Source organism: Tursiops truncatus, chromosome 5 (genome assembly GCF_011762595.2).
Source record: "Tursiops truncatus isolate mTurTru1 chromosome 5, mTurTru1.mat.Y, whole genome shotgun sequence".
Classification (NCBI taxonomy): Eukaryota; Metazoa; Chordata; class Mammalia; order Artiodactyla; family Delphinidae; genus Tursiops; species Tursiops truncatus.
In genome coordinates this window covers 102,669,741-102,695,149 of record NC_047038.1, presented here as the reverse complement: position 1 = coordinate 102,695,149, position 25,409 = coordinate 102,669,741, and the positions used below count along the sequence as shown (strand labels likewise).

General features: G+C 39.1%; 1 protein-coding gene across 2 annotated transcripts; it reads right to left on the bottom strand.

The window, feature by feature from the left end:
• Nucleotides 1-792: 792 nt before the first annotated feature.
• MSMO1 (methylsterol monooxygenase 1) lies at nt 793-23,522 on the bottom strand. Of its 2 annotated transcripts, none has more exons than XM_019926714.3 (6): nt 23,405-23,522; nt 17,627-17,912; nt 11,951-12,099; nt 10,883-11,009; nt 9,077-9,231; nt 793-1,742 (listed from the first exon to the last, which is right to left on the bottom strand). In XM_019926714.3, exons 2-6 carry the CDS (start codon nt 17,879-17,881, stop codon nt 1,547-1,549), a joined length of 882 nt encoding a protein of 293 aa, XP_019782273.1. In that variant the 5' UTR covers nt 17,882-17,912; nt 23,405-23,522; the 3' UTR covers nt 793-1,546. The 2 variants fall into 2 exon arrangements, with proteins under 2 accessions (XP_019782273.1, XP_019782272.1); XM_019926713.3 differs by lacking the exon at nt 23,405-23,522 and adding an exon at nt 23,023-23,155.
• Nucleotides 23,523-25,409: the final 1,887 nt, after the last annotated feature.

Below are 25,409 nucleotides of genomic sequence, written 5' to 3'. Positions count from 1 at the left end.
AACACACACACACAGCAGTAAGGGTTGGAAAAGGAGAATGAAAAAGGCCATAGAACCAGGTACTAGTTAGAAAACATGGTCTAGCAAGAGTCTCAGCTGTAACTTTCTCAACTCTTATTTGAACCTCTTTACTGTATAAGTGTTAAAAAAAAAAAAAAAAAGAGGGCTTCCCTGGTGGCGCAGTGGTTGAGAGTCCGCCTGCCGATGCAGGGGACACGGGTTTGTGCCCCGGTCCGGGAGGATCCCACATGCCGCAGAGCGGCTGGGCCCGTGGGCCATGGCTGCTGGGCCTGCGTGTCCAGAGCCTGTGTTCCGCAACGGGAGAGGCCACAACAGTGAGAGGCCCGCGTACAGCAAAAAAAAAAAACCAAAAACAAAACAAACAAAAAAAAAAAAGAAAAAAGAAACTTACCAGAAGATAGCTCCATATTTTTTAAAAATTATAATTTGGTACTACCGTATACAAAGTTAGAATTATCACCTCTTGCTTTAAATCAGACTCTAGATACTTGAAATTAAACCAGCCCTAATAAGTTTAGCTCCATTCTTCTTTACATTTTCTAAGTGGAGAAAAGACCTGCTTCGATATCCTCCATTTTATTAGGTCAATAGAATTTCCCACAATAGGTAGCCTGATAAATACATGTTGAGACTGCCAAAAGTTTAGCAAATGAAGCACTTAAAAAGATAAAAACTATTCCTTTTATGACAAAATTTAATAATTTAGTGATTTCTATACATTTCCTGATAAGAATAAAAGGTGACAAATGATGTTCAAAATTGGAAACCAAATAATCAAACAAAATCACATTTATTTCAATAGCTCCAAGTGCAAATACAGCAAGTCAGTACACAAAGTTTCAAGATACAGCTTTAAGTATAATGAAAACTTGATATACAAAAAAGAAAGGGTAAATAGCAGAAATAAAGCTCAATGTTTAAAAAATTCAAGTAACCCGAAAACCTTTAGACTAAAATAGTCTTTCAGAAATGCCTTAATTTATAGATAAGAGTAGTACATTACAGTCAAAAAGGACTTCTCAGAAAGAGAATCACCCCAAACTGGTCAGCTCCAGATACGAGCAGAAATTCCCGGTGCTGGCTATTTCAGAGTTAGCACTCACTCACACTATACAGATTGGTGTGGTTCAACCCATGGCATCTGATCTTTAAGCAAATTCCAAAATAGTATTTAAAGTTCAGTACTACTAAGAGTTCTTGAAATGGTCACTATATATTTAAAAGGTTTGAAGACCAATTTCAGCTTCAGGCCTATGGTACAACTTGGGAAAAAGACATACATTAATATTCCTTCCATTACTTAAATCCTTTTTGTAAAGTTAGCAACATGGCCTTTAAAGGTTCCTCAGGGAAACTGTACTTAAACATATAAAAGTTCCCACTAGGAAGATAATTAAAAGTTGTTAATGTTCTTTTTATCACTTAGCAACCAAGACACATGTTTATTTCCACTCCCCAGAAGCAATGTTAGCTACTAGCTTCAATTCAGGAAATGTGTATCTGCAGGAAGGTTTATGTGAGATGCTTATTCAGTCTTTTTCTCAACCTTCTTCGTTTTCTCAATGTAGGCAATAAATTGAGAGTCTGTTCCAAAAAGTCTATCCCACCATGTAAATGTCGAAGCATAGTTTCCAATGAAGTTCATGTGGTGGAAATCGTGATGCCGAGAACCAGCATAGAAAGGAATGAGATTTAAAGGGTTGAGAGGAATGTCATAACCACTGAAATAAAAATGATAAGGAGTATTAAGAAAGTAAATACACCTTAATCGACATTTTCATTGATAGTAATATGCTTGTTAACTATTCAAATAACATTCCACTTTACCTAAGTCACTTATTTCTGACATGTTTACAAAAGACAAAAACTCACAGCAAATGGTGCATATTCTAGAAACCACTTTAAGAAATTTAAAAACACCTTCAACAATTAATAGACATTAATATTACACATCAGGGGATGAAAGAGGGGTTATAGTAATGAATCTTTAGACATAGATTTTCATGACTTTTTTTTTTTCTGTTTTAGAGGACTTTCTCACCATAGTTTGTAACACCCATAATACTACATATTTTTTTTAGTTAAAGTTATATAAAATTAGTACCAAGCATTACAAAGGTTAAACCTGAGGATTACTGTTTTGCAACTTCTTCTAGAGTACCCACCTTTATTTCTAACTACAAGTCTAAAATCTGATATCTACAATTATACCAGTCTGAATCACCCCAATCCTTCCCATCCTTAAGGAGTATGAAGGGGGAAGGAAGGAGAAAAGAGCGATGGAAGGAAAGATTGAAGGAAACACCATCTACCACTTTTCTGCCTAAGACTAGAAGCATTAATTTTGCTACTTTAGTGACTCAGAAACAATTCCTAGAATTTCATATTCTGCTTTCACAGATGAAAATTCCCAAATAAAAATGCAATAAATATATAATCATTTTTAAATGATGAAAAATTAGGATATTAGGAATTTGAAAAGGCATTTAATAGAAATAATTTACCAAAAAATGCCTTCCAATCAACAGAAAGGAAGCATGTGAAATATGAACATATCACAAGCAGTTTTCATCAGTGCTGGGCAGTGGAGTACACAAATGTTTTATTCAGTGAATCCATTCGGTGGATGTTTCAATATTTTTTTCAAGTAAGAGTTAGGTTTAGGTTCATTACAGAAGGATAAAGTAATTGCTGCTCCTGAATTACAGTATTTAACCAAATTTTTAAGAAAACAACAAGAATATTTTCATTTGAACAATGTTTCAGGAAGACTCTGCAAGGCATGAAATCCAAAACGCAAGAGGGAAGAGATATGGGAACATACGTATATGTATAACTGATTCACTTTGTTATAAAGCAGAAACTAACACACCATTGTAAAGCAATTATACTCCAATAAAGATGTAAAAAAAAAAACTGACAGATTTTACTACATAAAAATTTAAAACTTCACAACTGCAAAAGAACCATCAAGAGTTAAAATTCAAATGACAGATGGAGAGAAAATATTTACAACATAGGTAACAAACAAAGCTTACACATGAACCAATAGGTTATAAAACGTATAGCCTTAACAGAAAAACTGGCAAATGATATAAAATGGTAATTCAAAGAAAAAATTACTGTTGGTCAACAAGCACAAAGACAGGTTGAGCAGAAAGACATGCTCTCACTCCCTCTTGTGAGAGCACTGGAATCACAACTAACTGCTGAACAATCATTGACAGGAAGACACTGGAACTCACCAAACAAGATACCCCACATCCAAAGACAAAGGAGAAGCTGTAATGAGATGGTAGGAGGGGCACAATCACAATAAAATCAAAACCCATAACCGCTGGGTGGGTGACTCACAAACCAGAGAACACTTATACCACAGAAGTCCACCCACTGGAGTGAAGGTTCTGAGCCCCACATCAGGCTTCCCAACCTGGGGGTCCAGCAATGGGAGGAGGAAGTCCCAGATTCAGACTTTGAAGGCTAGCAAGATTTGACTGTGGGACTTCAATTGGACTGTGGGAAACAGAGGCTCGACTCGTGGAAGACACACACAAAGTAGTGTGTGCATCAGGACCCAGGGGAAGGAGCACTGACCCCATAGGAGACTGAACTAGATGTACCTGCTAGTGTTAGAGGGTCTCCTGCAGAGGCGGAGGGTGGCTGTGGCTCACTGTGGGGACAATGACATTGGCAGCAGAAGTTCTGGGAAGCACTCCTTGGTGTGAGCCCTCCCAGAGTCTGCCATTAGCCCCACCAAAGAGCCTCTAGGCTCCAGTGCTGCCTCAGGCCAAACAACCAACAGGCAGGGAACTCGGCCCCACCCTTCAACAGACAAATGGATTAAAGTTTTAGTGAGCTCTGCCCACAGAGCAACACCCACCTCTACCCACCACCAGTCCCTCCCATCAGGAAGCTTGCACAAGCCTCTTAGACAGCCTCATCCACCAGAGGGCAGACAGCAGAAGCAAGAAGAACTACAATCCTGCAGCCTGTGGGATGAAAACCATATTCACAGAAAGACAGACAAAATGAAAAGGCAGAGGACTATGTACCAGATGAAGGGAACAAGATAAAACCCCAGAAAAACAACTAAATGAAGTGGAGATAGGCAACCTTCCAGAAAAAGAATTAAGAATAATGATAGTGAAGATGATCCAGGACCTTGGAAAAAGAATGGAGGCAAAGATCAAGAAGAGACAAGAAATGTTTAACAAAGACCTAGAAGAATAAAAGAACAAACAAACAGAGATGAATAATACAATAACTGAAATGAAAAATACACTAGAAGGAATAAACAGCAGAATAACTGAGGCAGAAGAATGGATAAGTGATCTGGAAGGTAGAATGGTGGAATTCACTGCCACGAAACAGAATAAAGACCAGAAAGAAATGAAGACAGCCTAAGAGACCTCTGGGACAACCTTAAATGCACAAACATTTGAATTATAGGGGTCCCAGAAGGAGAAGAGAGAAAGGACCCAAGAAGATATCTGAAGAGATTACAGTCGAAAACTTCCCTAACATGGGAAAGGAAAGAGCCACGCAAGTCCAGGAAGCGCAGAGAGCCCCAGGCAGGATAAACCCAAGGAGAAACATGCCAAGACACATAGTAATCAAATTGACAAAAATTAAAGACAAAGAAAAATTATTAAAAGCAAGAAGGGGGCTTCCCTGGTGGCGCAGTGGTTGAGAGTCCGCCTGCCGATGCAGGGGACATGGGTTTGTGACCCAGTCCGGGAAGATCCCACATGCCGCGGAGTGGCTGGGCCCGTGAGCCATGGCCGCTGAGCCTGTGCGTCCGGAGCCTGTGCTCCACAACGGGAGAGGCCACAGCAGTGAGAGGCCCATGTACCGGAAAAAAAAAAAAAAAAAAAAAAGGCAACAAGGGAGGGCTTCCCTGGTGGCGCAGTGGTTGATTATCTGCCTGCTAATGCAGGGGGCATGGGTTCGAGCCCTGGTCTGGGAAGATCCCACATGCCGCGGAGCAACTAGGCCCATGAGCCACAACTACTGAGCCTGCGCTCCACAAGAGAGGCCACGACAGTGAGAGGCCCGTGCACTGCGATGAAGAGTGGCCCCCGCTTGCCATAACTAGAGAAAGCCCTCGCACCGAAACATAGACCCAACAAGCCAAAAATAAAAATAAATTAATTAAAAGAAGACTCAACATTAAAAAAAAAAAAAAAAAAAGCAACAAGGGAAAAACGACAAATAACATACAAGGTCACCCCATAAGGTTAACAGCTGATTTCTCTGCAGAAACTCTACAAGCCAGAAGGGAGTGGCATGATATAGTTAAAATGATGAAGGGGAAGAACCTACATCCAAGGTTACTCTACCTGGCAAGGATCTCGTTCAGATTCAACAGAGAAATCAAAAGCTTTACAATAAGCAAAAGCTAAGAGAATTCAGCACCACCAAACCAGCTCTACAGGAAACACTAAAGGAACTTCTCTAAGTGGGAAACACAAGAGAAGAAAAGGACCTACAAAAACAATGCCCAAACAATTAAGAAAATGGTAATAGGAACATAAATATCAAGAATTACCTTAAATGTGAATGGATTAAAAGCTCCAACCAAAAGACACAGGCTCCCTGAATGGATACAAAAACAAAACCCATATATATGCTGTCTACAAGACATCCACTTCAGACCTAGGGACACATACAGACTGAAAGTGAGGGGACAGAAAAAGATATTCCATGCAAATGGAAATCATAAGAAAGCTGGAGTAGCAATACTCATATCAGATAAAGTAGACTTTAAAATAAAGAATGTTATGAGAGACAAGGAAGGACACTACACAATATCAAGGGATCAATCCAAGAAGAAGATATAACAATTATAAATATATAAGCATCCCACATAGAAGCACCTCAATACATAAGGCAAATACTAACAGCTATAATAGAGGAAATCGACAGTAACGCAATGATAGTGGGGGACTTTAACACCTCATTTACACCAATGGACAGATCAAAGGATAAAATCCTTTTATCCTGGGCTAAAAGGATTTAGCCCAGGGATGCAAGGATTCTTCAATATACACAAATCAATCAATGTGATACACCATATTAACAAATTGAAGAATAAATACCATATGATCATCTCAAGAGATGCAGAAAAAGCTTTTGACAAAATTCAACACCCATTTATGATAAAAACTCTCAAGAAAGTGGGCACAGAGGGAACCTACCTCAACATAATAAAGGCCATATACGACAAACCCACAGCAAACACCATTCTCAATGGTGAAAAACTGAAAGCATTTCCTCTAAGATCAGGAACAACACAAGGATGTCCACTCTCACCACTATTATTCAACATAACTTTGGAAGTCCTAGCTATGGCAATCAGAGAAGAAAAAGAAATAAAAGGAATACAAATTGCAAAATAGAAGTAAAACTGTCACTGTTTGCAGATGACATGATACTATACACAGATAATCCTAAAGATGCCACCAGAAAACTACTAGAGTTAACCAATGAATTTGGTAAAGTCCCAGGATACAAAATTAATGCACAGAAATCTCTTACATTCCTATACACTAACAATGAAAGATCAGAAAGAGAAATTAAGGAAACAATCTCCCATTCACCATTGCACCAAAAAGGATAAAATACCTAGGAATAAACCTACCTAAGGAGGTAAAAGACCTGTACTCAGACAACTATAAGACACTGATGAAAGAAATCAATGATGACACAAACAGATGGAGAGATACACCATGTTCTTGGATTGGAAGAATCAATATTGTTAAAATGACTATACTACTCAAAGCAATCTACAGATTCAAAGCAATCCCTATCAAATTACCAATGGCATTTTTTAAGGAAGTAGAACAAAAAATCTTAAAATTTGTATGGAGACGCAAAAGACCCCAAATAGTCAAAGCAGTCTTGAGGGAAATAAACGGAGCTGGAGGAATCAGACTCCCTGACTTCAGTCCATACTACAAAGCTACAGTAATCAAGACAGTATGGTACTGGCACAAAAACAGAGATATAGGTTAATGGAACAGGATAGAAAGCCCAGAGATAAACTCACACACCTATGTTCAACTAATCTATGACAAAGGAGGCAAGGATATACAATGGAGAAAAGACAGTCTCTTCAGTAAGTGGTGCTGGGAAAACTGGACAGCTACATGTAAAAGAATGAAATTAGAACACTCCCCAACAACAATACACAAAAATAAACTCAATATGGATTAAAGACCTAATGTTAAGACAGGACACTATAAAACTCTTAGAGGAAAACATAGGAAGAACACTCTTTGACATAAATCACAGCACAATCTTCTTTGATCCACCTCCTAGAGTAATGGAAAATTTAAAAAAATAAACAAATGGGGCCTAATGAAACTTAAAAGCTTTTGCACAGCCAAGGAAACTATAAACAAGATGAAAAGACAACCCTCAGAATGGGAGAAAATATTTGCAAACAAATCAACAGACAAAGGATTAATCTCCAAAATATATAAACAGCTCATGCAGCTCACTATTAAAAAAACAAACAACCCAATCCAAAAATGGGCAGAAGACCTAAATAGACATTTCTCCAAAGAAGACATACAGATGGCCAAGAAGCACATGAAAAGCTGCTCAACATCATTAATTATTAGAGAAATGCAAATCAAAACTACAATGAGGTATCACCTCACACCAGTTAGAATGGGCATCATCAGAAAATCTACAAACAACAAATGCTGGAGAGGGTGTGGAAAAAAGGTAACCCTCTTGCACTGTTGGTGGGAATGTAAACTGATATAGCCACTAAGGAGAACAGTATGGAGGTTCCTTAAGAAACTAAAAATAGAATTACCATATGACCCAGCAATCCCACTACTGGGCATATACCCAGAGAAAACCATAATCCAAAAAGACACATGCACCCCAATGTTCAGTGCAGCACTGTTTACAATAGCCAGGTCATGGAAACAACCTAAATGTTCATCGACAGAGGAATGGATAAAGAAGATGTGGTACATATATACAATGAAATATTACTCAGCCATAAAAGGAATGAAATTGGATCCTTTGCAGATACGTGGATGGACTTAGAGACTGTCATACAGAGTGAAGTAAGTCAGAAAGAGAAAAACAAACATCGTATATTAACGCATGTATGTGGAATCTAGAAAAATGGTACAGATGAACCAGGTTTGCAAGGCAGAAATAGAGACACAGATGTAGAGAACAAACGTAGACACTAAGCCGGCGGGGTGAGGTGGTGGTGGTGGGATGAATCGGGAGACTGGGAATAAAAAAGAAAAAACCCAGAACAAAGACAGCCATGCAGCCTCACCAGCCCCTGGGGAATGCAGTGCATAACCCTGAAGGCTCTCTGCCCTCCTACTGACCAAGATTAACAAGACTGTAATGTTCAGTTTGCAAAGGGTGTTGGGTGCAGGGAAAGCATTCTTACAGGTTCCTGCTGGGCGTGTAGAGAGGGGCCCTTTTGGAGGGCAGTTCTGCAGCACTTATCAGAATTTTATTTCATTTTCTCAAATGATACATGAATATACTCTCACCATAAAAATGACTACAGCCATAGATAGGAATGTAAAAAAACCCAAAAATTATGATTTGAACTTTTATCCAATTATGTTCTCCTGTTTATTAAAAATAGTAACATTAACAAGGTTAACTTCTCCTATTACTCTACTTAGGAAAAAAGATAACCTATGACAATGATTACGGTGCATGAAATGGGTGAAGGTGGTCAAAAGGTATGAACTTCCAGTTATAAGATGAATAAGTCTTGGACATGTAATGTACAGCATGGAGGCTGAAATCAACAATCCTGTGAATCTGAAAGTTGCTAAGAGAGTAGATCTTAAGAGTTCTCGAATTTGTAACTCTGTGTAGAGATGAACAGTGTGGTGAGCATTTTGCAATATATACATATATCAACCATTATGTTGCACACCTAAAGCACAATGTTACATGTCAGTTACATTTCAATTAAAAAAAAAGAGAAATAAAGATAATCTATGACCATGAAAAAAGGATATTTTATGATACTTTTACCTGAATAGAAACCATAGCTTACCTATGGACATCAACAGTTTCTATCAAACGAATGGTTACCCAGGCCCAAAGAAGAATAACATGATCACATAAAAGCATGATTCCAATGAAAAATCCAGTTCCAAGAATTAAGGTTTCCAGAGGATGTGCATATTCAGCTTCCATTCCAAATGGAGCCTAAAATAAGTAAGAATTCAGTGATGGTTAATTTTATGTGTCAACTTATCTAGGCCACGGTGCCCAGCTGCTTGGTCAAACACCAGTCTAGATGCTGGTGTGAAGGTCTTTTTTAGATGTGATTAACAGTTAAGTCAGTAGACCATGAGTAAAGAAGAGGACCCTCCATAACCCAGGTGAGCTTCATCCAATCAGATGAAGGCCTTAAAAGCAAAGACTGATGCTTCCCAAGAAAAATGGAATTCTCAAGACTACAATACAGAAACCCTGCCTGGTTTCCAGCCTGCTGCCCTAAGGAATTGAGATCCAGGCCTGCAACATCAACTCTCACCTGCGTTTCCAACCTGTGAGCTGCCCTACAGATTTGATTCACCAGCCCCCACAAGTGCATGAACCAGTTCCTTAAAATAAATCTGTGTGTGTGTGTATGTGTGTGTGTGTGTCTCCTATTGATTTTGTTTCTTTGGAGAACCCTAATATATATATTCTAATTTATTTATGTATATCGTTTTATAAAATTATATCTCTTCTATATGTTATGATATATCATAACATATACCTAGTCATCCCTAGGTATCCCAGGGGGATTGGTTCCAGGACCCCCATGGATACCAAACTCCAAGGATGCTCAAGTCCCTTATATAAAATGGAGCAGTATTTGCATATAACCTATGAACATCCTCCCATATACTTTAAATCATCTATAGATTATTTGTAATATCTAATACAATGTAAATGCTGTGTAATTGTTGTAAATACAATTTAAACGTTATGTAAATAGTTGTCCACTCGAGGCAAATTCAAGTTTTGCCTTTTGGAACTTTCTGGAATTTTTTTCCCAAATATTTTCAATCCTCGGTTGGTTGAATTCATGAATTCAGAACCCATGGATACTGAGGATCAACTATATATCTAGTCATACATATATAAACATTAACAGTAATTCTCAATAAAATTTTTTTTTGTTCTTACCAAACATTAAAAGGTCTAGGGATGTCCTTAAAACAATCTATTTTAATAGCTGTCTTTGATGGTGTGAGATAAAGGCATTAAACAATTGACTTGAATTCTAATTTTGGTTTATGCACCTGAATTTGTTCTGCCAAGAAAGGGATGTTTGGTTTATCATATCATGTAATTAGGATCAATGCAGAACATACCAAAATAATAAATTCAACAAAGCTAACATCAAAGCAGTTCTGATAAAAATCACTGTTTTGTGGGAAGGAGTTAGCAATTATGTGGAAATGTGTTAAAACTAACTTGGAAATTGTTTTAGGAATTTAACGATTCAAGGTTTGTTGTTTTGGGTTCCCACTTAAATGACCTTAACAGCACTAGAGGCCTCTATCAAACTGCCAGGGACCCAACTGTGTGAGGATAGTGCTCTGGACCCAAAGACAAAAATGAACGATTTCACGTAACATTTTTCTTTCAGGTCTCAATTTACCATGAAATTAAGATATTAAAGAAAATCTGTAGAACTCCCTTTGTGTTTAGGTGTGTGTGTATTATATTCTTAACAATCATGCCAAAGGAAAAAGAAATAAAAACATCACTGACAATTTTTTTTAAAGTCCAGGAGACTTTTTTTTAAATGACATTTTTGCCTCTAATAGAAAAAAATGGATTAAATATAGTTCTAACATACCTGAAACTCATGATGAATTTTATGAATATGCTTATATATTCTTTTGTGGTGTAAGAGCCTATGCAGGAAATAGTGCCAGGTATCCTCAATCACTGCACAGCCAAGGCATCTTGCCAAAAGCATGTACCTTTAAGATGAAAATACTGTAATGAGGATTAAATAACTTTTACTTAAACAATCTAGACTTTTACCTGGGATCACTGCTGGAGACACTGCATAAAAGCAAATACCAGCTTGACCTAACTGGTTTTATTGATCAACAAATTCTCAAAACAATACATATAGATGCAAGCTACCTATATGATACCACCTGAAGAAGGGTTAAAGAAGCTGACCACTATACCAATTCTAATTCGCTTAAAAAAAAGTCACAGGTATAAAGTCAGAGTTAAGAAACAAAACTCAAAATTTCTAGGAAAAGAGTAACATTGATAAAGGACTTGAATTAAGATTAATAAGAGTAAAATCATCGTTTTTGTCCTGACAAAGAGAAGCATATAAGTGCAATGGGCAAAATATATTTTATATACATATGAACACATACACAGAAATTCTTTTATATGTTGAATATACAGTAATAGGAAAAGCACATATCTATATACTGTACATCTGTATTCAGGTTAAGTCAGAACAGACAGTTGAATACAAATAGTATTTGAACACAAATATTTATGCTCAGATAATATATGTTTCTGTCTGTATGGACATAATTTTTATAAACTTCACAAACTATTCTCTCATTTTTTCTTTCATTTTAGACTTACAATGCAATATATTTTTTCTTGGCATAAGCATGTGTATCTGTACACAATCATATAATGGATGCTATGGAAACTTCTGATGCAAGAAACTCACCTTCCAATAAAAATATTACACTAAAATATAGAAACATATAAAAATGGGGACATTTTAAGTTTCTGTTACGGTTTACTTTTCTACATTTTATTTATTTCCAAAGTTTAGAAGAAACAAACACTGACCCAATGAAGAAAGAAAATAACATTAAGGATATTTTAATTGAATGATAAACCATGACTGAGTATAAAAAGCAAATCTTCATCTACATACCATCTTGGCATTGTTTCCCAATCATAAGGAATATTGAAATACTCTGTAAAATAATAGGTTCCACAAATCAAAGGAAGCTGGATACAAAAGTGATTAAAGAGAAGTACTTTAAAACATTTCCATTGATTTTCCCACGTTTCTGGTTTATCCTATGGAGAAAAAAATCAAAATATTTAGTATTAGCCTCTGCTATCAGGAGTTTCACCTGAAAACTAGAAGTAAATTCCTAGCTTTTTCTCTAACGTTTATATGGGGACTTAAGTTTATGTTATTTAATTAATCCTATGTTATGTGAATTCTATATTATAATTGCTGTGTTACAGTAACTAAGGTCCAGGAACCACAACACACACACACACACACACACACACACACACACGCACTTCTAAAACCTTGACAACTATCGATATTATCACTACTTTAAATAGGTGAAGAAATTGTCAATAGACAAACCCAGGCATAATGGTCCCAATGATCTCTACAAACCAAAGGAGCACTACAGAACAAATAACTCTTGTCTTTGCTGCTCACAGATCATTTACTTCTTTTATCAGGAATGCCAGAGGAAGAAATGTGTTACGCTAAGATCACAGTTGGGTTCTCCCAATTGCTGAGGCAGCTGCACACATAGCATTGGAAGCCTTATTACACAGGTACCTCAACACTGCCAGCCATTCAGCGGTTTTCATTCCCAGAAATAAGTGCATTTTTGTTCTTATACATTGACAGAATTAGAAACTCTCTGAGCTGGAAGAACTTAGAAAACAAATGTGTCCAGTGGTTCCCAAAGAACGGAGAGCTACTGCCCACAGATGAAGTTCACAGATTAAAGTCAAAATGAGGAAGTGAGATTACTGTAGTGAAACGTTCACAAAACCTCATCAGGATTATCGACTTGCTTAAAAAGCCATATATAAAAGTCTAAAATTTATTCAATTTAAAGGGGTGCAATTAGTTAAAAAGTGCTTTTGGTTTTACAAAAAGATGGTGATAATAAATAGTTACTGCTTTGTTTTAAATGTCCTTACCTAAAAATTCAGAAACTTACCAATGCAAGTGTTTTAACTGAACTGTAATATCCCAAGGATGAAACCACTGACCTCAGCAGAGGCCCAGAGGTCAACCTTCCTGCCCAGGATCACACACGCAGTTATTAGCGGAACTTGGACTAACTAAAGTCTAGGGTTGCAGTGTTGTTCTTGAAATTCTTTGGGAGAGTTACCTTCCCTGACAAAAAAGAAACAGCATTCAACTGGTAATCAGTCTGGAGAGCTGGCTCTAACCTCTGGGGCTCTGTGAAGCTCACATCTCAGTCTGCTCAACAATAAAATGAGGAAATTAGGCGAGATAATTTATAATTGTCTATTTCTACTCTGAGCATGATCTGACCCCGCTCCTCCAAACTTCCAGTCTGTGATTGGGGACAAAATAAACGGAAGATTCTGGCTTGGGCCGGCAAAGGCACTCTTTTTCCCCTAGAACTATGTTTAACTGACTTGTGATATCCTGGCTAGACTCTAATACTGATGTAGCTGCAGAAATTAACACAAAAATGAATCAACTGTAACTAAAAAATCACATGTTTTACTGTTTACCAGGCCCACAGACTTCAGACAGAATGTTTTTAGTGTATAAATCCTTGAGGAAAATCCCTAGAGAATTATCAAGACGTAAGACTTAAAAAAATCCTGCAAGGTCTACTTCATTACTCTCTCATTCCTGTGAATATTCTCCCCAGTAGCAAGCATGTGCATTAGCTGTCTATTCTGTTTCAAAGCAGAGTTTTCAGTGTTAGCTCCACCAGCAACTTTTTCCTTGTACCCTCACTGTTTCAGGGTATCTGCCTTTAAAATGTGTAAACCTGTGTACACTGATTTTTTGGCTTGTTTTTAAACCCCCTTATATTGTGAAAACTTGTACTGATTATCTTCACAACTAATTTTAGTATCAAAAAATCTCAAAGTAGGGACCTTAATGGTTGTGAAAGTCAAGGAAGACATGCTAAGTACAGACTTGAAGGCTTTCGATCTCTGTTTATCAGTAACTAGTTGTAAACTAGATTACTTCGTCCTTTCTTTTGCCACATTTTATTCTAAAGTCTTCATAAAACCTTGAATGAAACAGGCCTTTCTCTCTCTGAAAAAGTTACCACCTCTGACCAGTGAGTCAACTGTAGAGGGCAGAAGACAGACAGGGATACTTTGGCCTGGACAGCCATACAACAAATCAGCCCCATAAATAAACCAATGGGTGACCCGTGGCAGCCAGAATTCCAAACATGCATGAGAACTTAGACATCCAAACTCAATTCTGCCTTTCAAAGTAGGCCTTTTTATAAGAAGTATTCTGGAAATGTTGTGCCCTTTATTTACGGTAACAGGATACTCTCCTTTAGGCCACAGCCCTTTTAATTCCTTCTCCCTTTACCCTTTGTTCTTCCCTCCTTTGGCTTGGAGTCCACAGGCAGCTGACCCTCTGCACTATCCCCAGAGAGAATCAATGTTAGTACTTGCTTAAAGTGAGACTCACTGGGAGAGGCTACAAAGAGAAGAGACTGGTCGGAGAGGATGTGTGCACTGACTGCCACCCGCCATGGACTCAATGAGTACAAACCAGTCTCCTTAGGTGAACACTCCCAAGATGCCTGCTTTCCACCAAGACTGTGTGCCCTTGAGTTTGAGTTTGGCATGACTTGTTGAAAAAAGTTAACAGTAAGCATTAGAAACTATCGTGGGTTTACCAAGTGTCAACAAATCATTTCTTTTTCTAACAAGGTGGTGCAGATTCCTTCCTGGGAACTGTGTCAAACTCATTAGTCTACACATTACTAGAGTTCACTATTTTCCCTATGTTTAAAACTGAGAAGAGGCACTGCGTATATCTCAACACTTTGTCATGCATAGCAAGCTCTCAAGAAACATTTAGTACACTGAAGTGAATACCTAGAAGCTAGGAACATCATCATTTTGGGGGGGATGACATGAAAGCTGCAGAATTACCATGATATATTTAGGGTAAAAACAAAACCTTAACAGTCTTGATCAAAGTCTCAGCATATTAACATACATTTAAGAGTTGAGATATCAAGGGCTGGAGTGAAGTGCAAAATAATACTCATGAATCCCCATAACCTTCCCTTGCAGCTAATTTTAAAATTAAAATTTATGTATGATAAAACCTCTCCATAAAGTGGGTACAGAAGGAACATATCTCAACATAATACAGGCCACAGATGATAAGCCCACAGCTAACAACATACTCAATGGTGAAAAGCTGAAAACATTTCCTCTAAGATAGGAACAAGACAAGGATGACCACTTTTGCCACTTTATTCAACATAGTATTGGAAGTCCTAGCCACAGCAATCAGACAAGAAAAAGAAAGAAAAGGAATCCAAATTGGAAGGACGAAGTAAAACTGCTACTGTTTGCAGATGACATGATACTACACTATACAGAGAAAATCCTAAAGATGCCACCAGAAAACTACTGGAGCTCATCAATGAATTTGGTAAAGTTGCTGGATACAAAATTAATACAAAGAACAGAAAACTGTGAGACACGGATCAAAGACACTGAAAACGACATAAATAGATGTAAAGATATACTGTGTTCACGGACTGGAAGAATCAATATTGTTAAAATGACCACACTACCCAAGGCAATCTACAGATTCAATGCAATCCCTATCAAAACACCAGTGGCATTTTTCACAGAACTAGGACAAATAATTTTAAAATTTGTATGTAACCACCATAAACCTCCTAGAAGAAAACATAGGCAGAATACTCTGACATAAATCGTAACAATATTTGTTTGGATCTGCCTCCTAAAGCAAAGGAAACAAAAGCAAAAATAAACAAATGGGACCTCATTAAACTTAAAAGCTTTTCTGGACAGCAAAGGAAACCTTTGACAAAACAGACAATCTGCTGAATGGGAGAAAATATTTGCACATGATATGACTGATTAGGGGTTAATATCCAAAATATACAAACAGCTCATACAATTCAACATCAAAAAAAAAACTGATTAAAAAATGGGCATAAGAACTGAACAGACATTTTTCCAAAGAAGACATACAGATGGCCAAAAGGCACATGAAAAGATGCTCAACACCACTAATCATCAAGGAAATGTAAATCAAAACCACAATGAGGGCTTCCCTGGTGGCGCAGTGGTTGAGAGTCTGCCTGCCGATGCAGGGGACACGGGTTCGTGCCCCAGTCCGGGAAGATCCCACATGCCGTGGAGCGGCTGGGCCCGTGAGCCATGGCCACTGAGCCTGCGTGTCCGGAGCCTGTGCTCCGCAACGGGAGAGGCCACAACAGTGAGAGGCCTGCGTACCGCAAAAAAACAAAACAAACAAACAAAAAAACCCACAATGAGATTTCACCTCACACCTGTCAGAATGGCTATAATCAAAAAGACTACAAATAACAAATGCTGGCGAGGTTGTGAAGAAAAGGGAAACTTAGTACACAGTTGGTGAAATCTAAATTGGTACAGCCACTGTGGAAAACAGTATGGAGGTTCCTCAAAAAACTAAAAATAGAACTACCATATGATCCAGCAATTCCACTCCTGGGTATATATCTGAAAAAAATAAAAACACTAATCTGAAAACACCCACAACGTTCATAGCACCATTCTTTACAATGGCCAAGATATGGAAGCAACCTAAGTGTCCATTAACAGATGAATGGATGAAGAAGATGTGGCATATATACACAATGGAATACTACTTGGCCATAAAAAAGAATGAAATTTTGCCATATGCAACAACATGGATGGACCTGGAAGGTATTATGCAAAGTGAAATAAGTCAGAGAAAGACAAATATGTATGTTATCACTTACATGTGGGGAAAAAACCCCAAAATAAATGAACAAATATAACAGAACAGACTCATAGATATAGAGAACAAATTAGTGGTTACCAGCAGGGAGAGGAAAGGGGGAAGGAGTGAGAGGTAGGGGATTAAGAAGTACAAGCTACTATGTATACAATAGATAAGTAACAAGGATATATTGTATAGCATAGAGAATATAGTCAATATTTTATAATAACTTTAAATGGAGTATAATGTATAAAAATTTTGAATCACAATGTTGTACATCTGAAACTAATATACTGTATATCAACTATATCTCAGTAAAAATAATTTTTTTAATTAAAACTTATAAACCCAAATTAGATAAACATCACATCTACTTAAGGTACAATTTAACAAATTATTCTTGAAACCTTAACAATAAATGCTCTAGGGTTGTGCTGTCCAATATGGTAGCAACTAGAAATGTGGCTATTGAACATTTTAAATACAGCTAGTCTTAACTGAGATGGGCTGAAATTAGTGTAAAATATACACTGGATTTCAAAGACTTATTATAAGAATAAGAATATAACATATCCCATTAAAACTTTTAAATTTTGATTACTTACTGAAATGCAACAGTTGAGATTTATTGGATTAAATAAAATATACTGCTAACATTATTTTCCCTATTTCTTTTTACTTTTTAATGTATTCTACTAGAAAATTACACATGTGGCTTCATTGTATGTCTATTGGACAGCGCTGATCTAGTCTATTTTGAGTTATAAAGTTATATTTACCTTAAAAATATTCAACAAGACTAATGACAATACTCCACTGCAAGTCCATCATACTCACCTTTTGAATTTTGTACTTTTTCATGTAAGGTATAAATTGAAACAAGAATCCAGGTAAACAGAACAAGAAATAAAGGACCTCATGAACTATGAGTGATCCCCATGTTGCAATCTGGAACTTTGTATAATTATTCAACATATAGTTCCAAGCATTTTTAAATGGTTCCTGCAGAGGATTCTCAGGTAAAAGTGAATCTACATATTCCACAGCCAAGGATGCTGAACTAAAGATGCTGATACTTTCATTTGTTGCCATTTTTCAAATCTCTGCAGACAGCCTTATAATTCTGCAAAAATAAGTAAATAAATAAATATATAAATAAGCAAGCTAAACAATGAAATTCTAAGAAAACAGTTTTTAAAATGCTTCTGATTAATTTTTAAATTACTATAGGAGTGCCAATCGCTCAGGTCCTAAACATGATTAAAAACCCCAGTCTACAGGATGTCATCATCACCTCCATTTGTGGTGTATGATTTCAAAGTCACCTGTTAACTTTCAAGAGCAGGATCTAAAGAACAATAGTGGATAAGAAATTTCAAGCCATCTTTAGAGACTTTTCAGTGTGGTCTCCAGGAAAAACTTGTAATTTCAATGAGCAATAGTTGGGTCACTTAAAACTAAAAGAATCTATAAAGAAAAAGTCTGCCAAACATGACTTCATAAAAATTAAATACTTATAATGGTGAATAAAAAGACAATCATAAATAAAGTCAAAGATCAAATGACAAACTGGGAAAAATATTTCCAAAAATTATGACAAAGGGCTACAATGGGTGCTTTAGAAAAAGCCTAAAAACCCAACAGAAAAATGACAAAGACCATTCACGGAAGGTTCACAGAAAAATAAATACAAATGCTTACTAAGCAAATAAGCAGTTCAATTTGACTCAAATAGGAAATGCATCCTAAAACAAAATCTTTAAGTTTCATAATGCCCAGTACCCAGTAACAATTTGGGGAAATAGGCACCATTGTACATTGTTGATGGGAGGATTAGTCTATAAAATTCACAGTATTTATTACAACTCAAAATGAACATACCTTTTGACCCAGCAATTTTCTCACTCAAGTGTACCAAGATGAGCACACTAAGACTGAAAGAAGCATTGCAAAAATAGCAAAATAATAATAGCAAAAAGAAAGAGAAAAAAGTAAAACAAAATGTTAAGTCCATCAACAAGAAATGAATTAAATAAATTCTATCAGGTCCTTCCAAAGACACACAGCCACATAAAAGGAGGAAGAGCTACACGTTCTACATAGAAAGATGTCTAAGATACAGTGTTGTGAAACAGCAAGTTGCAGAATGTATAGCAAGAACCCCACATATTTTTGTGAAAAGGTTATATACTTTATGCAGTTTCGTGCATATGTACGTATGACAGACACACACACGAACATAGAAAATGTACAGAAAATGCATATGTATACACGGTTGGGGGGATTATGAAGAGGAGAAAGATTTTACTTTCCATTTTATACCTTCTTACAATTTTAATTTTTTTCATGAGCATGTTTTACTTATTTAATAAATAAGCTTAATAGGTCACCAAATCAAAAAACAGAAAAACTTATGAAGAATGTCACTTTCCTAAAAATGTTTACTGATGTCCCTAATTTATGAATTATGATGGGCCACTCTAAAAACAAATATATTAAGCCTCGGACACTCTTAATAGTATTTAATGCCCCCTTCCCCCATAGACCTCTTATCATAGAGGATCCTGGGAAGCTTAGCCAGCTTCCTCAGGACTCTGAATTCACTTTGCATTCCTATTCCTCTGTCCTACTCATTCTCAAGTGACTTACAGCATGGGGACTATTGTGCCACAGCCTGTGCTCACTCACCCTCTCCTCTAAGACTGTCTGGTCTTGTGTTCTTATCCTACCTCATCAAGAACTTGTCCATCACTTACTCTTTCTCATCTTTCCCTCTTCACTGAGTTCATCCCATCAAGTTTAAAAACATACTCAAGGACTTCCCTGGTGGCGCAGTGGTTGAGGGTCCGCCTGCCGATGCAGGGGACATGGGTTCGCGCCCTGGTCCGGGAGGATCCCACATGCAGCAGAGCAGCTGGGCCCGTGAGCCATGGCCGCTGAGCCTGCGCGTCCGGAGCCTGTGCTCCGCAATGGGAGAGGCCACAACAGTGAGAGGCCCACGTACCACAAAAAAAAAAACCCAAAATACCCAACATACTCAAGTCCTCCTTTCTTGAGAAAAGTTTTCCTAACCTCCATCACCTCTCCCCCAAGCCACTGTTCCCTTTCTCTTTTTCTTTGGACCAACCAACTTCTGTCTCAAGGGAGAGATCAACATACAGCCTCTGACTGGTTAATTCTCACACACACAACTCACTCAACTACAGCTGACCCTTCAATAACACAGGTTTGAACTGTGCAGGTCCCCTTAGACTCAGATTTTTTAAAATAAATATATTGGAAAAATTTGGGGAGACTTGCAACAATTTGAAAAAATTCACAGATAAACCACATAGCCTAGAAATATCAAAAAAATTAAGAAAAAGTTAGGTATGTCATGAATGCATAAAATATATGTAAATACTATTCTTACACAGGCATAAAGTGAGTGATATTTAATATAACATTAATGTGTTACTGCAAACCAGCCTATTATCAGTGAAGTGTTTTTTTAAAAAAGTAACAATGTTTCCAATACTGTATTATGGATATGACTAATACTATGCTATAAAACTTTATAATGATTCATTTATTAGTGTATAGGCTGAGCTACTGTAAAGCAATAGTATCGACTACACGAGGTGACCACAAAGCAATCATATTGCTGCTTCTTCATTATCAATGCATGAATCCTGATACATGTGAATAAATATGAATTTCTTTTTCACATTATCTTTTCATTTTTGATGTCTGGTGTTAGTAATATTCATAACATCCACAGTGTTTTGTATCATATAAGACAATGTTGATGTAGGTACTGACAGACCATTCATCTTGTAAAAAGACATAAACTTACGGTATCAATAAATACAGCGCAGTACTGTAAATGTATTTTCTCTTCCTAATTTTTTAACGTTTTCTTTTCTCAACTGTTTATGATATCGGTAAGGCTTCGGTCAACAGTAGGCTATCAGTAGTTAACTTGTGTGGATTTTCAACAGCCCAGGGGTTTGGCGCCCCAATCCCCGAGTTGTTCAAGGGCCCACTGTGCTTGCAATCTAGGTCCCCATCCACACCAAAATGTCTTCAATATTCTAAATTACAAAATAAAAGTTGTTCCAATCCTCATTTTTCATGAGGTCGTTACCAAATCTAATGATGCTAAACCAACACCAGTTACTAGCTGTGTGACCTTGAGCAAGTTAGGTCACTTCTCTAAGCCTCAGTTTTATTATCTGCAGAATGTAAAGAATAACAATAGTAACTAGATGATGGGAATCTTTTCATGATATACATGTATATCAAATCACCACAACATACACTTGAAATATCTTACAGTTTTGTCAACTGTACCTCAAAAAAGCTGAAAAAATAGGGAATATAAATATAGTTCTTCTCATGAGTCCAAGAAATAATGCACGTGAAGTACTTAACATAGGACCTGACACATGGTAGCTACAAGAAGCTAACAATTATTAAGGACTTTCTATAGGCCACTAACTTCTAAGAGTGTTACATGCTTTCTCTATATTAAAGACTTTAATCCTTACCACACCTTCAAGGTAGGCACTTTTATTATCCCCATTTTACAAATGAAAAACTGAGGTTTAGAAAGATTAAGTAACTTCCCCAAATTACAAGAAAGCTACGTGGGGGAGCCTGTGCTCACATTCATTGTGCTATACTGTGATCCGAAATAATAAAGCACATAAATATTATAGTAAGAGAGGAATAATTCCCACAGTTTACCCAAGCCCCTTGAAAGAGCATTCCACATAGGCTGGAATATTTCACATATATGTGAAAATGATTTTCACATTTCCCATCCATTCTCTAGCAATTACAATCTGTTTCCTATTCTAATCAATGCACTGAATTTACTCTAAGTAAAATCACTAAGTCTCCAAGCTTCCAGATCCAACAAACATGTTTTTGAGTTTATTTTATCTGGCCAGTCTGGAAGATTTGATACTTCTCACTTTGAAATGCCCGCCTTTCTTGGGATTCATATGTATTCACTCTGATTTAATGGGTGGTACTATGTGTAGTGACTGTGCTCCCTGCTGCCCTCACCCCTGACTTCAAAACATAAAATCTAGTGAGGAATACAAAGAAGTAACCAAATTGTCACAGAATCTGTGACAAGAACAATAAAGGGTTGGAAATATAGAACAGAGAGGCCCAGGGAAAGAGGCATCCTAGAGAAAGAGGCATCTAAACTCAAGCCTGGAGCATGGAGGGGAGGTGACTAGATTAAAAGAGAGTAAAGTCGGGTGCGATGGGGTTGGGGGGGGATAGTTTTGAATAGAGGAAACATCAGTTCCAAAGACTCAACCAGGAGATGAGAAAGGATACAGCACTTTCTGATTTAGTTAAGTCTGTGGTACAGCTTTTGAGAAAGGAAGGCTCAAGAATTGAGGCTGAATAGTTTCCCAGAGATGCTTTCTTTACTCCTTCCAACTATTCTAGATTATCTGGAGTGAGCTAATCTGCTCCTGTTGCGAGAATATGCTGATATCCACAATCTCTCTCTCTCTCTCTCTAGGCCTCTCTCCTAAACCCCAGGTTCTGATTATCCAAAAATCTACTGGTCATCTCCAATTTAGACAGTTCAGAGGCACGTCACCGTCAACATGTCCAACGTGTTCCGCCACTGCCTCTTGCAACCCTACCCACACACTCCCTACCTCCTGTACCGCGCAGTGAACTGGTGCCACCACCTACTTAGCCATCTGGGACAGAATGTTCCAGACCTCTATCTCTGCTGCCCGGGTTAAGTCTTCACACACTTACCCTATTTAGAGATAACTGCTTTAATTAACATTCGGGAGTTTACTCTCCACACTCAAGGGAGGGAAATGGACACACTGTTGACAACTGAAGCAAAAAATAGGAATTAAAGAGGAAAGGGGAAGGGAAATAAAGAGTGGATTTTCTTTTCCTTTTTTCACCCTTGCACAACTGGATTGACCGGAGGCCTGCTACAGGCTCAGACAAAAGAAATGTAGTCATTTGTGGATTCCCTTAGTAACCTTCAAGTTTAGCTGTCGGAGTGCTGTCAGCAGTGCCTGCCCTTCGCCGTGCCCGGATCGCGCCTCCAAGCGTGCCTTTCTTAAACCCTCCCTCCAGAACACGATGCCAGCATCTATCTAAACAGCAGACAGGCTTCACCACCCCTTCTCCAGACCCTTAGAGTTCCAGCGAGCGCCTCCCCACTGATAAAGACATAGGCCTCTGCTCTCCTCCTCTCTCACCTTCTCGCCCCCACCTTCGGTATTCCTACAAGAAGGCCTCTGACCGTCCTCCGCTTGGGCCTCTCTGCCCACGAAACAGCGTCCCTTGCCGGTACGTCCTCTGCCCAACTCCCATTCATCCTTCAGTACCCTCCTCGGACGCTCTTCCCAACCGCACGCCCCGCCGCGCACACAAACTGACCTTGCCCCCCTCCTTTTGTACAACTCTGGTCACACTGGCACCCTGGGCTGTGACCACTGTCCCGGACGGCTGAGGGCCGTGCCCGGTTCCGACATTGACTGAGGGATTTCACCCTTTTCCACCCGTACCCGCCGCCACGCCCTCCATCCCGGCCTCCATCCGCGGCCAGCGGCCGTACCCTCTTCCACCCCGGCCACTCACCTGCGCTCCGCTGTACCTGCTGCCGTCTCCTCCCGAGCTTCGCTAGGCTCAGCCGCTCAGGCGGTTCCTCCCGCCGTTATTGGCTTGCGAGGGCCCCCGCCCCGCCTTCCAGGTGCTGTGGTTGGTCTGCGCAGCTGCCGGCATCGTGTGACTCGCGCGAATGGAGCACTGGTGCCGCGGCCATTGGCTGAGCGGATGGAGTGAGGATCGTGAGAGCTGGGCGTCAGACCAGTAGCGGCGCCGCGCAGCCTGGGGGCGGGAGCGCACAGCCAGGTAGGTGGGGCGGAGGTGAGACAGTGAGGGGTCGCGTATCAACCTCGGACCCGCTCCCAGGCGCTTGAGCGGTCGAGGCGGCAGCGAGTCTGCGGGCTGTGAAGTGTTTTCGCCGCGCTGGGTTCACAGGTCGTAGCTTTCGCTGGTGCACCGCGAGTTTAGACCACCTCTTTCTCTTCCCCAGCGCCACTTGATAACTCCCACGTTTACGTTTACGTTTACGTTTACGTGGGAGATGGGGATCTTCAAATGCAGCGCCATTCCTGTTTGCGGACGGGAAGCCGAGGGTCCGGGAGGTTTAGGAGAGACTGGACGCGGCAGTTGGCCCTGCCCGCGGGGTGACCGCCGCCGCGGACCCGCACGGGGCTCACACTTGCAGCCAGGCTTGACCGCCTTCCGACCCTGCAGGGTGCAGGAGTGTGCACGGATGGGGGTCATCCGCGAATTTAAGCTTTCGCTTAAGAGAGCCCTTTAAAACTTGCACAAGGGCAACACGCGGTCTAGTTGAAGTCACTTTCTATGCAGGACTTTGTACAAACGGGATAATGTCGCTTCTCATGGCTGTGATCGGACTGGCTGTCCTGCCTGAAATAAGGGGTCAGGTACCATCTGCTTTAGGAAGCCCCTTCTTGAGGGATGTGTCTCTTGTTAGGTCCAGTGACCTCTGGCCATTCATCTAACTGTCCCATGTGTTTGACACCCACGTTCTTTGTAAAGTATCATGACAGAAAAATCACATCAAATGAAAAGAAACGGGATCTGTCCCTTGAGTGTTCAGAGCCCTGTCTTTAGGAGGTCTATGGTGTCCTGGGGTGGATGCTGTGCTGCACCACCTAGGTCCCCCCTTCAGGACGAAAGCAGGTCTTCAGCTACTGAATGTTGGCAAAAAGAGCCACTTTCCCATGGCATAAGTCCCTTTCCAGGGGGCAGCCTGCGTCCAGTGACTGGTTGATGCAGGAGTGCATCCCAGCCCCTCACCCCAATTTAGGATTCCTTTGATTGGCCGGCCTAGCTCTAGGCGCCCCCCTAGAGGTTGTGGGTGTGACTGCACCGCAGCCCAAGTTTCCCTTTGCCCAAACGTGCCGCCTTCTGTCAAGGAGTGTTAAGAGCATGCGCTATGGGGTCAGACCTTCCAGGTTGTCACTCATTAGCAGTGTGCTCTTAGATAACTTATTTCTCAAAATTTTATCTAGTACTTCTGTAAAATGGGTATTATAATAATGTTTGTTATGACAATAAATGTGATTATGTATGCAAAGCCCTTTGCACAGTATCTGAAATACAGGAAGTGCTCAGTAATACTATGTTTGTTATTATCTGACTTAAAATCCTACCACAGTAGCGATATATATTTTTTATATCGGAGCAGATGTATGTATGTGAAGGGGTCAAATTATTATTTTAAATCTTGGAGATTCAGAGCTGAAAGGAAATACAGAGATGGCTCCAAAATTACAGAAATAAGCTCAACTCACTTATTTCCTTACAATGAAGAAATGGGAGGTTCAGAGAACTGCAACAGTAGTGATAATTTATTTAGGGTCTTCTGTATGTCAAACCCACTAATATACACCATTTCTTTCAAACTCCACAATAACCTTGTAAGTGACATAGACACTACTGTTGCCATTTTAGAGAAGACAAAATGTCAGAGGTTAAGAAATGTGTTTAAAGTGGTGACAGCTAGCAACTGACAGAGGGGCATGCAAACTGACAGCCATCTGATTCCTAT

Coding starts and splice junctions, on each gene's coding strand:
- MSMO1 (XM_019926714.3), bottom strand. CDS start 17,881: ATGGCAACAAATGAAAGTATCAGCATCTTTAGTTCAGCATCCTTGGCT. Junction 11,010..11,950: donor TGGGAAACAATGCCAAGATG/GTATGTAGATGA, acceptor TTCATCTTAAAG/GTACATGCTTTTGGCAAGAT. Junction 1,743..9,076: donor GAAACTGTTGATGTCCATAG/GTAAGCTATGGT, acceptor TTTTTATTTCAG/TGGTTATGACATTCCTCTCA.